General features: G+C 42.9%; 1 protein-coding gene across 7 annotated transcripts in view; it reads right to left on the bottom strand.

The window, feature by feature from the left end:
- SGK3 (serum/glucocorticoid regulated kinase family member 3) overlaps positions 1–15,775 on the bottom strand; it is a 94,285-nt gene that overhangs the window by 2,303 nt on the left and 76,207 nt on the right. For 6 of the 7 annotated variants that reach the window (XM_053243541.1, XM_053243540.1, XM_053243542.1 and 3 more), the window contains 10 exons: positions 15,264–15,351; positions 9,078–9,127; positions 8,639–8,696; positions 8,325–8,408; positions 8,111–8,242; positions 7,465–7,577; positions 6,658–6,694; positions 6,465–6,551; positions 4,321–4,416; positions 2,131–2,286 (listed from right to left, as the gene is read on the bottom strand). In XM_053243541.1, the coding sequence (XP_053099516.1) occupies positions 2,131–2,286; positions 4,321–4,416; positions 6,465–6,551; positions 6,658–6,694; positions 7,465–7,577; positions 8,111–8,242; positions 8,325–8,408; positions 8,639–8,696; positions 9,078–9,127; positions 15,264–15,351 (901 nt within the window). Of the gene's footprint in view, positions 1–2,099; positions 2,287–4,320; positions 4,417–6,464; positions 6,552–6,657; positions 6,695–7,464; positions 7,578–8,110; positions 8,243–8,324; positions 8,409–8,638; positions 8,697–9,077; positions 9,128–15,263; positions 15,352–15,775 lie in introns of all 7 variants that reach the window. The other variant, XR_008305684.1, reaches the window with a different exon arrangement.

Here is a 15,775-nt window from a genome sequence, read left to right as displayed (position 1 = left end):
CTCCCTCCCCTGTTTCTGAGGTGCTTTTGGGACCGTGGTTCCCCTAACCCCCCCATTCCCATTTATTCCTATTGCTCACCAACTACAAATTTGCCAACCATGAGAACAGTTTTGTGAGAACGCAACACTCATGGTTGGCGTGGGATGGCTATATATCTACCTTCTATGGAGTTGCAAAAGTTTGTTTAATAAATACTTTACTCGTATCTGCCAGTGCTCAAATTAAGGGGGGAAATATAAGGGCCCTTGTGAAATCTACAAGTTCCACTCCCTGACTTTCCCCAATTCTAGTCAAATCACAATCCCTCTGTAGCCTTCTGAGTAGAGTAGTTGAACTGGGACATGAAACCATCTCGTGTCTTTAGTTCTACATACTGTTTATAGCAAATTAAAATTTACAGTTGCCACACAAAAATCGCTTTTGCTCACAAAGGACCCCTTGTGTGAGTGCAACTCTCCTTCTGTTCATGGAACAGCTTGCAGCCATGGAGTGTTTCCGCAAAAACAGTTAGGACACAACTTAATGGTGGTCTTAGGGAAGCTGATTTTTCTCTACTGCCATTATAGAGGGATAATGCTACTAACCTATCTTACTAACCTATCTTGTAAAGATAAGAATGTGGATCTCTTTGAACATGCTAAAATGCTATATACATGCTAAGTGCTATTATATAAAAAGAATTAACTTTTTGAGTAACCACCTGCTGCTATAAAAATATTTTAAGTATATATATAAAAGATCAAAAGGGACACTGTCAAGTTCTCCAGTTGGTAAAAGACACTATACTATTCAGGCCCAGATACAGAGAAAGCAAGCTATACTTAAGTTCTATTCATATTAATGAGACTTGGATTGGTTATGACAAACATGTCACATTGACTTTAATGAGACTTCAGTCCAAGTAACATTTTCTGGATCAGAGCATTTGTTAAAACATTTCCACTTTTCAATTTTCCACTTCACAGGGAGGCATTAATACACCCACCATTTCAGTTGCACAGCTGTATGTGATTTATTTATCCCCTTCTGTGAAAAGCAAAATGATGTATCCTATCAACTAAGCTTAAGAAAATAAGAACATAAGAATAGCCCTGCTGGATCAGGCCCAAGGCCTATCTAGTCCAGCATCCTGTCTCACACTGTGGTCCAGCAGATGCCACTGGAGAGCCCACAGGCAAGAGGTATGTGCATGCCCTCTCTCCTGCTGTTGCTCCCCTGCAACTGGTATTGAGACACATCATGCCTCTGAGGCTGGAGGTGGCCCACAGCCACCAGACTAGTAGCCATTGATAGACTTGTCCTCCATGAATTTATCTAAGCCCATTTTAAAGCCATCCAAGCTGGTAGACATCACCACATCCCATGGCAAAGAATTCCATAGATTAATTATGCGCTGTGTGAAAAAGTACTTCCTCTTGGTCCTAAATTTCCCGACCTTCTTGACCCCTGGTTCGAGTGTTATGAAGGAAGGGGGGGAATTTCTCTCTGTCCACCCTCTCGTAATTTCATGCGTAATTTTATACACCTTGATCATGTCTCCCCTTAGTCACCTCTTTTCTAAACTAAAGAGCCCTAGATGCTGTAGCCTAGCCTCATAAGGAAGGTGCTCCAAGCCCCTGATCATCTTGGTTGCCCTCTTGTGCACCTTTTCTAGTTCTATAATATCCTTCTTAAGATATGGTGACCAAAGCTGAACACAGTACTCCAGATGTGGCCGCACCATAGATTTGTATAAGGGCATTATAATATTAGCATTTTTATTCTCAGTCCCCTTCCTAATGACTCCTAGCATGGTTTCCAGCTACTGTGCACTGAGTTGACACTTTCAATGAACTGCCCACCACGACCCCAAGATCTCTCTCCTGGTCAGTCACCGACATGTAGGGAAATGTTGTCATGTATTTTGTTGCTGGAAGGAAATCCAGCAGCCAAACTCCAATGATTTTAAGCAGTTTCATTTCAAATAAGTTAAGTTTCATTTAGGACTTCCATAGCGACTGGTAGTTTTAAAAAACAAGCTAATATTTAGAATGAAGGGATATTAAAATTTAGTGGAGATATGGCCCTAAACATGACAGTGTCCTTTTTATTTATTTACTTCTTGGTTTCACTGCAGACACATTACATACAAAGTCTTCTTTAGCTCCAAGCCTGTTTTGCCTGTCTTTCTCCAAAAGTTCTTCCAAAATAGACCAAGCTGTAAGACTGATGCCAGGCCTTAATTGTAGGGATTTGTGAAGAATGTTTTCATACATCTCCGCGACATCACGACAGTAAAAAGGAGGCTGGTGGGGGAAAACATATAATTAGGAAGCCAAACCAAAATTAGTAGATTTATTAGAGATATGTAGATGAAGGCATAATTTGGAATTATCACCCATGCTGAGTTCACCTCAGGGATTGTAAGGCAGATCAGTCAAGAGCTTTGGACTGTAACCAGTGTACATCAAGTTCATGCCATATGAGCATGAGAGGCTGTCCCACTGCTTTGGAACTTGCTTCTCTTGGTGACTCATTAAAGTCTAAGCTTGAATAGTTTACAAAATACAGTCAGGCCTTCTTACTGAGGATAGATTTTAATGGCTGGGATTAAGCAGATGTGGGATAATTTCAATTCAATATTGTATTTTTCACACTGATTTATAGAAGAGTGTGGTTTTAGTTTTACTATTCACTCTAAGCCCGGGAGATGGCTAGAATTTAACAAAATTAAAGGGAGGTTTTTTGTAGGGGTGTGCACGAACCGGTTTGGCAGCCTATTCACAGACCACTGAACCGGTTCAAAAAACCGACGTTTGAGCTGGTTCAGAGGTGAGTTGCTTTAAGGTGCGGGAAGGGTGTATTTACCTCCTCCACCACGTTTCCCTGACCGGTGCGGCTGTCAAAATAGCTGGCATGGGGCGGCTGTATACCCTTTTGCTGCCCCACGCCAATGATATTGTCAACAGCAATCATGGGGGAAGCGCAACGGGGGAGGTAAGGACAGACTTCCCACACTTTAAAGCAACCCCCACACCCTCCCGGTTCCGTGCACATCCCTAGTTTTTTTTAGGGGTATTTATTCTATTATAGGCACATGACACAAAAACTGACTTCAAGAGGCATATCCTGGAAGCAATTTTGGTTTTGAATAAGTCAACAGAAGTGATTTTAAATGAAAACCACCAAGCAAACATAGAAAAAATTCCAGCCCTTAATGTGGCACGAGAAGAGCTATGTTCCATGTGGCAACATTTTCTCATTGTCTGACAACTATAAACAAAATGTGTGTATAGACTGACTAATGATTTTCTGATAGACATATCGGAGCCAATGTGGCTTGCACACTGAACATAACAAAGTACATCAAAATGTAACAAGGAGTCTTCCCCCAGATATATAGTACAGCTTCACATATAGGAATAACCAGTTCTTATCCTGTAGAGCTGTTAGTCCACAGTAGAGATACAAGTCCCGTGGAATCCAGTGGGGAGGAATCCTATATTGGAAGCTGTACTATACATCTGGGGGAAGACTCCTTGTTACATTTTGATGCACTTTGTTATGTTCAGTGTGCAAGCCACTTTGGCTCTGATATGTCTACCAGATAAATTAATTGTGGGAGTTAAGTTGATGGTTTGAGTACTCCTTTTTCTACTGTTCTAGTCACGTTGGGTTGTTTGGTTTTCTTTGTATGTATCTCATGACTCCTGTTGATTTAGAAACATAATGATTTTCTGAGCCAACATCACTGCATGAGCTTTTGTGAAGTTAGGAAAGCTTTTTGCAAATTGGGAGGGTGGGTGGGGAAAGAGGCAAAAGCATTCTTCTACTGTGCTTTAAAAATGCATTTCAGCAGATGTATTACAAAAGCCTGGAATGTATGCCTTTTACTGTTGTATCAAGTAGAAACACAAAGGCAGATGGGAAAGTGGTGCTAATGTCCCGGACACTGATACTGGCAGACCGTTCTAGCCAGTTCCATTCTAGTTAGCAATGAATAGCATCATTTCCACTTCAGTTGTTTGTTCCATTTGTGCTGGGTGACATAATCTGTTTCCACTAGAAAGCCAGCAAGTGTCAAAAACTAATAGGAAATCAACCACAACACACCAAACACAATACAAGGCAAAACCAGCTGAAAATGAAGTAATCTGTTCACTACTATGAATCCTCAGTATCATCAGAAATATTAAGAACAGCAATTACTCTGTGGGACAGACCAGGTGTCCACCTAGTCCAGCATCCTGTTTACAACACTGGAAGCCCGTAAGTAGGGCAAGAAGACAACAGCTCTCCTCTGATCCCCCCGATGTAGTGGGAAAACATTAAAAACCTACCAGACCATAGAGCATTTCATACAAAACGGCACCAAGGCACCACCAGTCCACTGTGTTATCATAAGGTTGCTTTCTGATCACCTCTGGGGCCAGGTACTGGAGAAGAGCGGGAAAGTTTCAGTGGTAATATTTAAATATAACCTTAATTGATTCATATATTGTATAATACATTTTAGGAAAATAACTTCCTAAATTCATAATTTAGAGCAGATGATCACTATATGGGCTTTGGTCTTTCACCTATTTCATAAATAACAGTGGATTTATATATTTTTCATGAACAAGGGAGTCACAGCAAGAGTGGGACTTGGATCCTGCTGGGTGCCATCCTGTATACAGAAGCAGGCTTCATTCTAAATTGGCAGAATGTAAAACATGGATGGGATATCTGGATTTGGAATGTGGCCTGCCAATTTTTCATTTCTGCTCTGGCTAAAGGCACCTGCATGTCACCGAGTGCCGAAGAGAATCTGCAAACTATATTGACTAAACTCACACAAGTTACAACTTAAAAAGGAACAGAAACATCTTTATACTTGCTTACTACAAAAGTATGACATTTTCTGTCATGACATTAGCACTATTATATGAGCTATCTGTAACATATGCAGTAGAAGTACACATTTTTCCCCTTTTTGGAGGGAGGCATGAACTAATCGAACTAATGTAACAATAGTTCATGCTTCCCCCAAAAGAATACTAAAATTGAGCAAAATTATGAATATTGTTTGGAGGAAATGCAACCACCTTTCTGAAGGGGATCACATGATGTTATCACTCCATACAATAAAATTAAATAAGAATAAAAGGAAAAGATTGGATCTTATATTTGTGGTTAATAGTCTAAATATGAGGGGATGCATTCTGTAGTATGGTAGAAAAGGGATCTGTGAGCAATACAGCAAAAGGTTTCCCAGTTACAAAGCAGAACTAACTACCTTCCACAGTCATGTAGCTGCATTCTATGTGCTATCATTTTGCTTCAACTAGGTGCTTACAAGTCATGTACTTTGCCACTATAGGACCCTATCCTTCCATTTATCGTCAGTTCAGATGCATCAAACAATGGGGCCATTCACACAAACATCAAAATGAAGGTAGGAGACAGCAAAACCAGCTCTTACTGCTCGTGAGAACCTATGGGAATCCCACCAACTAACCTTGCTCAAATGTTGGTAGCCCGACTTTTGTATCTTGTTCTTTACTAAAGTAGAATGGAAAGAGGATCCATCCTACCTTGGAGAATGATGTGTGTCAGCATTTCCCTTTTGCAGCAGATACTGGTAGATGGCTGCCATGTTTGTAATAGAGAGCTGCAACTACAGGGGCTACTATCTGTGAACATGCCGCTCTGCACAGCATTCACTATGGTCCTTTCCTTGAAATGGCTTGAACAGGGTTGGGCCTGCCTCCTTCCCCTCGTGTCTAATCAGAGGGTGGCTGCTGTCATGGGGTTTCCCGTCTCCTGGCAGCACAATGCATACTGCAAAGTTTCTCTCGATCCTGGGAGGACCTTCTATGTTTCAAGTTTGCTGCCATCATGCTCGTCTGGGTGCTGGGTTTGCAAAGCCAAACAGAGGCTCTGCTCATCTGTCAGGAACATGGTAGGTGCTCTTCCCCCACCCCCCAATGCTCATGTGAAAGGGTTCATCTGTCCCCATTTAGATTCTCCCACTTTGACTGCACCCAGAGAGAAAACTGGAGCAGGCTATGGATTTGTGTGCTCCTATGCATGTCTTTCAATTCCCCTTATTGTGGGGAGAAATGAACAACCCAACTGCTGTCCACTTACCTGTGTCTACACTTTCCCAACTCTGTCCATGCAAGATCCTTAAGTGCACTAATGTTCTTGCTGCAGAGTTTGTTTCAGCCCTCTCCCTCAAGTGCTTTTAAAATGAATGGAATGATACAATCCAAAATGATATGGTTCCTATGTTAAAGCATCACATTTTGTTCCTGATAGCAGCTTCTATGGTTGCTTTTCAAGAAAATGAATGGCAGCAGAAAGTAATATGTGGTTTGGGTACAGTCCCACCAATTTTTATGTCTATGAATTCTTTCCTCCTCCCTCCCACCTCTACAAACACATAAATATGCATTGCAAAGCCAGCAAACGAACAAATATCGCTATTCAAAGAAATTACCTCCGGTGTCCCACAGAATGTTGCTGTGGTGTCAGAAGTAGCAATTCCTTCTTTACAAAGCCCAAAATCTGTTAAGACAACATGTCCCTGCATTGAAAATAGATATTCTACTGTAAAACAGATGTGCAGGTAAATTTGTGATCATGTTATTGAAAAAATTCTGAGACCATAGAAAGACATATTAAGTGCCTACCAGTGAATCCAGAAGAATGTTTTCTGGTTTCAGATCCCTGGTCACAAAAAGAAAGAGACTTATGCTAGTTCTAGTTTAGTCTATAGCAAGACATTAAGTAAAACACCTAGCAACAAGAAACCACTCTCTTATTCAGGCTCTTCAAGAGAAAATCACGCCTTTATGTCTAAATCAAGAAATTACGTTTTTGTAAAGTCAGAAGCATACACACAATAGTCTGGTTCAGGTGGTTCAATATAGAATTAAATTATTAATGAATTCAGTCTCAGTTTCATATGGGTCCCAGTCCCAGTTTCATATTGTTCACAACCTGTGTTTAGAACAAACTGGGATTTGCTCAACTTCGATGTCACAGCAAATCCCACCGTGTTCTAAACCACATACAAGAGTTGAAAACCTCTTTCTCTTGTATGTGAATAGATGGAACCATGGTTTTGCATGACATACCACTACATGCTTGAAGCGCTTGCACACCTTTGTGGTCATTGGCTGATAGTCTGACTAACCAAGTGTGTGTGCTTCAAGCCTCTGCAGGTACGTGGTACAACTCCCCCAATCCTCTAGCATGCACACTGTGGCACATGATGTGTTTTTTAATTTTACAGAGCACTTCCAGAGCATGCGCAGTGCTCGGAAACATTAGGGCTCTTGTGCAACTGGGCATGTGCTAGAGGACTGGGGGAGTTGTGCAAGGGCTCCTGCTACATGCCTGGAGTGGAGAGGCTCAAAGAATGTGTGCTTCATTAGCCAGGAAGTCAGTCACTGATTTAAGTCCTTGAACATCTAAAATGTCATCTGAATTATTACCTGTAGACAATGTTTATGGAGTGCAGGTAACCCAATGCACTAGCGATTTCAGCAGCATAAAACCTGGCTCTGTGTTCAGGAAAGGACCGTTCTTTTTGCAAATGAAAGAAGAGCTGTAAATATACAAAGTGCAAGTTGTGTGTTTTTTTAAAACGATGTTAAAACACATAATTGATGGTGTCAGTGACAAGTTGCAGATTGTGTTAATTTCCCTGTGAACAACTATCAAAACAGTGAAAATAGAGTCTCTGTGCAAAATTATTCACATCCTTCCTTTAACAATTTCCTCATTTTGGCACACCTGTAGCCTCAACATGCTTGGGCTACAGCTAGCAAATGAACTGATAAACTAATAAATGGGGGCCTACATATCAAAGTGACGGGGAACTAATTTAAACTGCTACAGTGATGGCAAAAGCTGTTCACAGGCTGGGATAGTAACCTCTAACACTTCAATACAGTGTTAGACAATTGTCATAACGCTAGCAGCAGAATGGCTAGTGAACTGATATGATGCTATAAATCAGGAATTAACTCATCACACTTTGTTATTTCAGCTTCTGTCCTAAGCGGACAGTTGTTCTATCAATTTAAATAGGTCCCATATTGCTAGAAAGCAAAGAGATTAAAAAAAAAATAGACCTACCTCTCCTCCATTAACAAAATCCAGAACAAAGTAAAGCTTCTCTGTAGTTTGGAATGAATAATGCAATCCCACTAGAAATGGATGTTTCACATTTTTCAACAGCACATTACGTTCAGCCATAATATGTTTTTGCTGCAAGGAAGGAAAAGGTCAATAAGTAAATAGGAGCAATTTTCATATAGGAGGGAAAAATAAAGTATCTATTTCCTTTCACCTCTTTCCTGTTGAGAACAATCTTTTTCTGCAGCACTTTAACAGCATAGAACTTTCCATCCAGTTTTCGTTTTGCAAGAACCACCTGAAGTATTTGCATAGAGAGAAGGTCAGTTCTTCTACTTAAATGTAAAATAAAGAATACTTATTCACCATAAGTTAATATGATTTCATAAGTTCAATTACTTAGGTTTTCATGGGTACCCCACCCCTTAGGCTGTCAGCAAAAAAGATCTCACAAGGTATGGAACCAAATGAAAAGCAACTGAAACAGGATACAGAATGTTCACATAAAATAATAGAAATTAAGCCTACCTTGCCAAAACTTCCCTTCCCAATAACTTTCAAGAAGTCAAAGTCTGTTGGTTTAGCACTAGAACAGATCCAGGACAAAGATCATCATTTAAGGTAGTCAAGACAGTAGCCATATTATTTTGCAACTCCAGAAGTTATTTTCTCCCAGTACTTTGGATTTCTTTCCCCCCCTGTTTCTAGTGGCAAAGGTATTCATTATATGTGGGTCTTTTCCCCACCATTCCCACTATGGTAACTGGATAACATGTTCCTCAGTAGGCATTTGTTTCTTTTCAACCCCACCAAACATCAACCATTCTATACAGCATTTTCTGTATTATGGATGTGCTTCTTCACTGACCTCCACACTCAAAATACAAATTCATGCATGCAGTAATTTAATTTAGTCATGGTTAACAAAAACAATCAGATATTTGGTTTATATTTAACTAAAACGTACTGAGGGTTTGCAGATGGTCCCAGGTTGATATTCTGTGAGGTAGAGTTTAGCTGTTGAAAATAAGAGGGGGGAAACACAAAAACAGGTGTCAGATTAAGGTTGCATATATTTTGATTAGTTTGAAGGAACATTTATCCCTATATTTTTTGGTAATTTCCCACCCCTTAATAAGTAGGTAATTTTTATTTAAACAATGCTGTCCTCTTGTAACCTGGCCTTCAGAGGGTGCAAAGATTAATTAATGTAATTCCAGTCACTGCAGTAATACTCCCGGCACCGGTGATGAGCACAAAGGGTGTAAATTGCTCCTTTTCTGTTCTGTTTTTCAGACAGTTCTCTTATTTCTTTTTTAAGTGGGAGCAAAGTCTATGTTCTCCACATAACTCAGAGTGCTGACCAGAGGAAAATTCAGCTTGTTTTGACAAGAAGCTACAAGCCTGACAAAGGAAATGAAGTGATCAAAAAGAAACATTGATAATTTTTTTGGAAACAACTGCAACCAATATAGTAGTAGTAGTAGTAGTAGTAGTAGTAGTAGTAGTAGTTATTTACACGTTTATACTGCCCTATCCAAAGACTCTGGGTGGTAAACAACAACAAAACAAGAACCACCATTTAAATCAATCAACTTAAAAGTATATTAAAAACAAATTCATAACAGTTTAAAATCATTTAAAAACAGTTAAAACATTCAAGAACAATTTAAAACCCTTTACAAAAAGGTTTTAAGGGCTCTCCTGAAGGCCAACAAGGATCCCAAACCACAAATTTCTGCCAAGAGTGCATTCCATCCATATCCCAGGAGCAGCTGCAGAGAAGGCCTGGTTCTGAGTCGCCACCAGACATACCAGTGGTAACTGGAGACGGACCTCTCCAGGTGACCTCAACATGCGATGGGGATCATACAGAAGAAGGCACTCTCTAAGGTAACCCAGACCTAAGCTGCTCAGGGCTTTAAAGGTAATAACCAACTCTTTGTATTTTGCCAAGAAACATATCAGCAGCCAGTGCAATCATAAAGTACAAGTATAAATAATATGGTCTCTCCGGGTCACCCCATAGACCAATCTGGCTGCCCCATATTGGACTGAGCTTCTGAACTATGTACAAAGGCAGCCCCATGTAGAGGGCATTGCAATAGTCAAGCCTACGTGTTTAAGAGTACTACCAATCTGGCTATGTATATGTATATTAGAGGTGCAGATCGATTTGCTGGCAGTGATTCCCCCCCCTCCAAATTTTATTTAAATTGTACAAGCAGCACCAGTGCCTTTAACTAGAATTTTAATCCTTATTTGTTTTTTCCTAACTGTGGTTTGCTGTAGATGTGTCCCCCCCCCCGCCTTTGTTTTTAATCATTTTGCAGCCCTGCTGCCACCTTTGCTGCTGCTGTCTGTGTGCTGCTTACCTGTGCCTGGTGGATTAATTTTTGGGGTTTGGGCTGGTGTGTGGTTCTCAGCCTGCCAGGCTCCCTCTGTTTACCTTTCTTTGGTTTTTGTTTGGGTCGGTGGGTGCCTAACTGGTGCCCACCTGCCCCCCCCAGCTGTCGAGTCCCAGTGTCTTTCCCCCTCCCCCCCGCTTTGATCAGGTTTTGGGAAGGGAGGAATTAGGTGGCAGGACTGTAGGGGAGGAGGGGTGGGTTAGAGAGGCCACAATCCCCTGCCCTTCTGCGTACTCCCTTCTCTTGTACTCCCCCCCATTGTTGCTCGTTCATTCCCCTCTAAAAACAGCACACACACACCCAAAGCCTGCTGCTTTAAAAACAACAACTCTAAGTTGTCCAGGAGATTGCAAAGCAGAGCTAGGAGCAGAGTGGCAGGCAGAGGGAAGGGTGAGGCTGCTGGTCATGCTGGGCGACGGCAAGAGAGGCCTACTCCCCAAGTCGGCCACCCCACTGAGGCGGTTGTGCACAGGCTCACCTATCTGGCGGAGCTCAGCCCACAGCACAGTCACCTGTGGCTGCTGAGATGGGAGTAGGGGGAGGGGCTCCCCTGTCAGGGAAGAAGCTCTTCTTCCCGTGGCAGTGGAGGAGCAGGAGGTCTCACTGTCGGCTGCTAGCCCAGCCAGATTGTGCTCTCCATTCTCCCCAATCACTGTGGGTGGTGGGACCCCTCCCCTCCTTCTGGGACTGAGGGAGAGCAGTAGGAAGTCATTCCTGTTGTTCCTGGACCTTTTCAGCCCCAGCAGGAGGGCGGTGGCAGCAGCCCACAGAGCGAACCAGCAGCCGCAGTACCACCACCACCACCACCACCACCACCACCACCACAATGGTCCCAGACCGGCAGCAGCATGGTGTGGGACCACTCTGCCCTGGTGATCCACACCATGCTGTCTGCACCCACGGCAGGGCATGGGTCAGCAGGGGTAAGGACCCCAAGTGTCTGGAAGTGACAGGGATGCTGTAGCATCTGTGACAGCATCATCCGGCGGGGGGGGGGGGGCTGCTCCTGCTGGCAGCCATAGGCCTGGTGTATAGGAACATAGGAAGCTGCCTTCTACTGAGTCAGACCATTAGTCCATCTAGCTCAGCGCTGTCTACCCAGACTGGCAGCAACACCTCCAAGGCTGCAGGCAGGAGTTTCTCTCAGTCCTATCTGCAGATGCCAGGGAGGAAATCTGGAACCTTCTGCGTGTGCTCACATGTAGTATCTCATTAAAATGCAAACCAGAACAGACCCAGCTTAGCAAAGGGGACAATTCATGCTTGTTGCCATACGACCAGCTCTGCTCCTCAGCTAGTGGCTGTAAGGCATCTGCTCTTGCTCCCAAGCAGGGGAAGTTGTGTGCATGGTGGGTGCTGTTGGTGGGCAAGCGGTCTGGTTGCCCAGAGCCTCATCTCGTCATCACCCATGCCATTGGAGAGATTATAAGTTTGGACGATCAGCCATTCCAGGTGGTAGAGAACGCCGGCTTCTGCAGGCTGCTTGCCCCAACTACCAGATCCATTCACATACCACCTTCAGCAGCAGCGCCTGACACCAGCGCGCGCTTCACTGCAGATCTGTGGAACAGTCCCAGTGGGAGGCACACTGCTTTCCTGTCCCACATGGTGCACTGGTGAGGGCAGGAGAGTGAGGTAACAGCTGGTGCTGGTGGTGTGGCCATGCACCAAAGCAAAGGTAGGCTGTGCTGCCTGTGGAGGTGCTGGACATCAAGCACATGGCAGTTCAGCTGACTGCCATGAATTGCCAGGTGGGGGAATGGCTTCACAGCCTGGTGGCGCAGTGGTAAAACTGCCGCCCTGTAACCAGAAGGTTACAAGTTCGATCCTGACCAGGGGCTCAAGGTTGACTCAGCCTTCCATCCTTCCGAGGTCGGTAAAATGAGTACCCAGAATGTTGGGGGCAATATGCTAAATCATTGTAAACCGCTTAGAGAGCTCCGGCTATAGAGCAGTATATAAATGTAAGTGCTATTGCTATTGCTATTGCAGAGGCCGGTGACAGGTTGTGAGGTGGAGCCAATCCAGTTTTGGGCAATGCATAGCTGAGTCTGGCAGGAGTTGGCAGCAGTTGCTGGGCAGTTTGTCTCGTGCCCTCCAACGAGTGTCCAGAGCAAGAGGGGGTTCTCCATGGCTGGGGGCGTGGTGATACCCCATCACTCACGCTTGGATGCTGACAAGGTGGAGCGGGTGGTCCATGGTCAATGTTGACATATGGACTGGTGCCCTCACCCATGAGTCAGGCTGTCAGCCGGGGCACAGCATCAATCTGAGGCCACTGTGTGTTATGCAGACAAATGCACTCTTACGCTTGAGGACAAGAGGAAAGGAGGCTTCTCATGGTAAGGGATGAGCTCCATTCTCCATGTCTGGCCTTGTTGATAATGACTCTGGTCTGCACTGAAATTTGCAATCTGAATCTGCATTCTGCATTGCAAGGTGTACTCACTCAGTCAAAATGTAGCTGAAGAGGTTGTTCTAGTTGAGCTTAGTTGCTGGCTGCTAAGGGTGCTGCTGCGGAAGCTGTTGTAAGGAGTCATATTTCTGTGTGAGAGAGCAACTTGTGACATTACTACAGGGAGAGCCCACTGTGGCTACCTGGTACTGGATTCCGAGTCAGTGATTCTTTTTTGGCCATCTTTGGACTGTGTGTTTGGCAAAATGTGTTTTGTGTTGGGAAAGATTGTGTGTGCTTATGCTATGCAGTGTTGCTTTTTTGCTTTTTTTTTAAAGGCAGCTGGGCTGCAAAATGTGTATTTGCTTAGCTCAAAGGGAACAATGGGGAACTTCAATCACCCCATAGTTCCCCATGGGTAGGCCCTAGTGACACCAAACTGGACCTACTGACCCAGATAAAACTATTCATGCACACCCCTAATGAATATGTATATATTAGTCAGCAAGTTATGGAAATACAGAAAGCTCTTCTTTATTCACAACAGCTCTTTGTGTTTGGGTTTACTTTTATTCTGAGCATTACTAACAGACACAGCCTTCAACAACATTCTCAGATAAACTCCAAATAAGACACTGAAATGCTGATGCAAAGAAGTAAATAATAGTAAATAAAAATAAAATGGAACGAAGGCTGTAATACAGAGCATTCCCATTCTCTCTAAGAAAATAAGACAGTGAATCTACGGCAGGGCATCGTTGTGCAAGTTACAATCGGTTTACTACAGAACAGTATGACCTTGCTATGTATTCACTGTATCCTGAATTGTGATAAGTCTATTATGATGGAGAACGAGGAAGATTAGAAGCACTTTGCACACTGGAAGCAGTACATACATTTTTTCATAATATATTTAAGGTCTAAAATAAGTACTAAGTACAGAGTAAGCTGGCCTTGAGCATACCCTTAGATTCCGAGATTAATCTCTGTGCGTTCCAAATTAAAACAAGTGGCCTATTTTCATTTATAAGGCCCTGCTCACCCAATTGCTCTACCTGCAAAAACACTGTAATGTTGCAGCAACTGACTGACACCAAATTGCACCTCCTTTTCACAGCTTGCAGTTTTTCAGTCCATGGAAGAGGAGCTGCGATCCTGCACACTTGTGAGGCTGGATGTGCATTAACAAACTAAAACTTAATCCAGTTAAGACAGATGTGCTCTTGATATGTAGGAGAGCTGATGTGCTATGCTTAGCCCATTCACTAGATGGGGTAGCACTCCTGAAGGAGAAAGTACACAGCATAGGGGAGTTCTTGACCCAATTTTGCTTCTGGAGGTTCAGGTAGTGGTTGTACTCAGGAGTGTCTGCACAGCTTCAGCTTATGAACCAGTTAGGGAGAGATTCCCAACCTGTGGTATTCCAGATGTTGCTGGTCTACAACTCCTAAAATCCCCAGCCACAATAAATTGTGGCCGGGGATGATGGGAGCTATAGTTCAGCAACATCTACAGTACCATAGTTTGGGAAACCCCGAGCTATGGCCCGTTCTGGAGAAAGCAGATCTGGCCATGATCACACATGCCTTAATCACATCTTGATTAGACTATTGCAACATGTTCTGTGTGAAGCTATCTTTGAAAAACACACAGTGTAGAATGCTGCAACCATATTCTTATCAGATGTCTCTTGAGTGATTCATATAGCCCTTGTGCTGTTCCATTTGCACTGCCTCCCTGTTTGTTTCTGGCTGCAATTCAAGGTGTTGGTTTTGACCTTTAAAACCCTATATGACCTGGACCCCAAGTATCTTAAGGACTGTCTGCTCCCATAGGTTTCTACCCATCCATTAAGATCTTTGAGGAAGGACTTGCTCCATAAGCCAACCACCTATGAAGGTACATTAGGTTGACATGAAGAATTGGGCCTTCTTGGTTCCAGGCTATGAAAGTGTCTCCCCCACAAGCCTATACTGCCCGCTAAGAACATAACAAAGTCTTTACAACTTATATGGTGCAAGAAGTTAAGATGTGTACCTTAACTTGCAATTTCCACACTTTTTAGAGCACTAGTGAAAACTAAAAGCATCTTCTCATTTTAAACTAAAGGTATTTGGATGACTATAGGCCAACAGCCAGGGAGGTCAATGAAGGATTATTTAACTTCCCACTGTAGCATAAAACAGGCAAGAGAAAATGGGGAGTGGGGTGGGGAGTGAGAAAGAGAGAGAGAGAGAGAGAGAGAGAGAGAGAGAGAGAAATGTGTGCAGTTTGCTCTAAATTGCAAAATATGAAAAAAGCTACAACTCCACCTGTCTAAAATCATGCAACTGTTATCTTTCTGAATTACCTTTTGACTGTTTCTTTCATCCTCATCTTCAGATGGATCAGACTGGTGCTTTGGATTGTCCATCTGAAGAAATGCTCTAACATCTGGACTAAAAAAAAGAGAGTGACGCCTATTCATTATAAATAATAGCTTGTTATACCATTTCTAGACAAACATCTCTATTTCATTCTAAGGACTTTCACACAAGCTGTCCATTTCTTAAGGTGTCCACCTACTATAAGATGGAAATTAAATACAAACAGGACATTTTCAGACTATTTCAGAGCTGGCAGTCAGAACTGTTTCTTCCACCCCTACAGCACATGCTAATTAGATAACTTGTGAACACCACTAGGGAATGCAATTTCCTTTCTAACACTGTCAGCTTTCTTTAGTTTCTAATTTACTTTATTCATTAATTAAATCGACAGCACAGCTAAAATTACACACAACTGTATGAAAAGCAACTGAAATCCCAGCAGTATAAACCAGTGTCTAGTCCACCAATCACTGTCAAAAGCTTTTCAATAGAG

This window comes from Hemicordylus capensis, chromosome 4 (genome assembly GCF_027244095.1).
Source record: "Hemicordylus capensis ecotype Gifberg chromosome 4, rHemCap1.1.pri, whole genome shotgun sequence".
In the NCBI taxonomy this organism is placed as follows: Eukaryota; Metazoa; Chordata; class Lepidosauria; order Squamata; family Cordylidae; genus Hemicordylus; species Hemicordylus capensis.
Note: the sequence above shows the minus strand (reverse complement) of the source record. Positions and strands in the feature narration are given on the sequence as shown.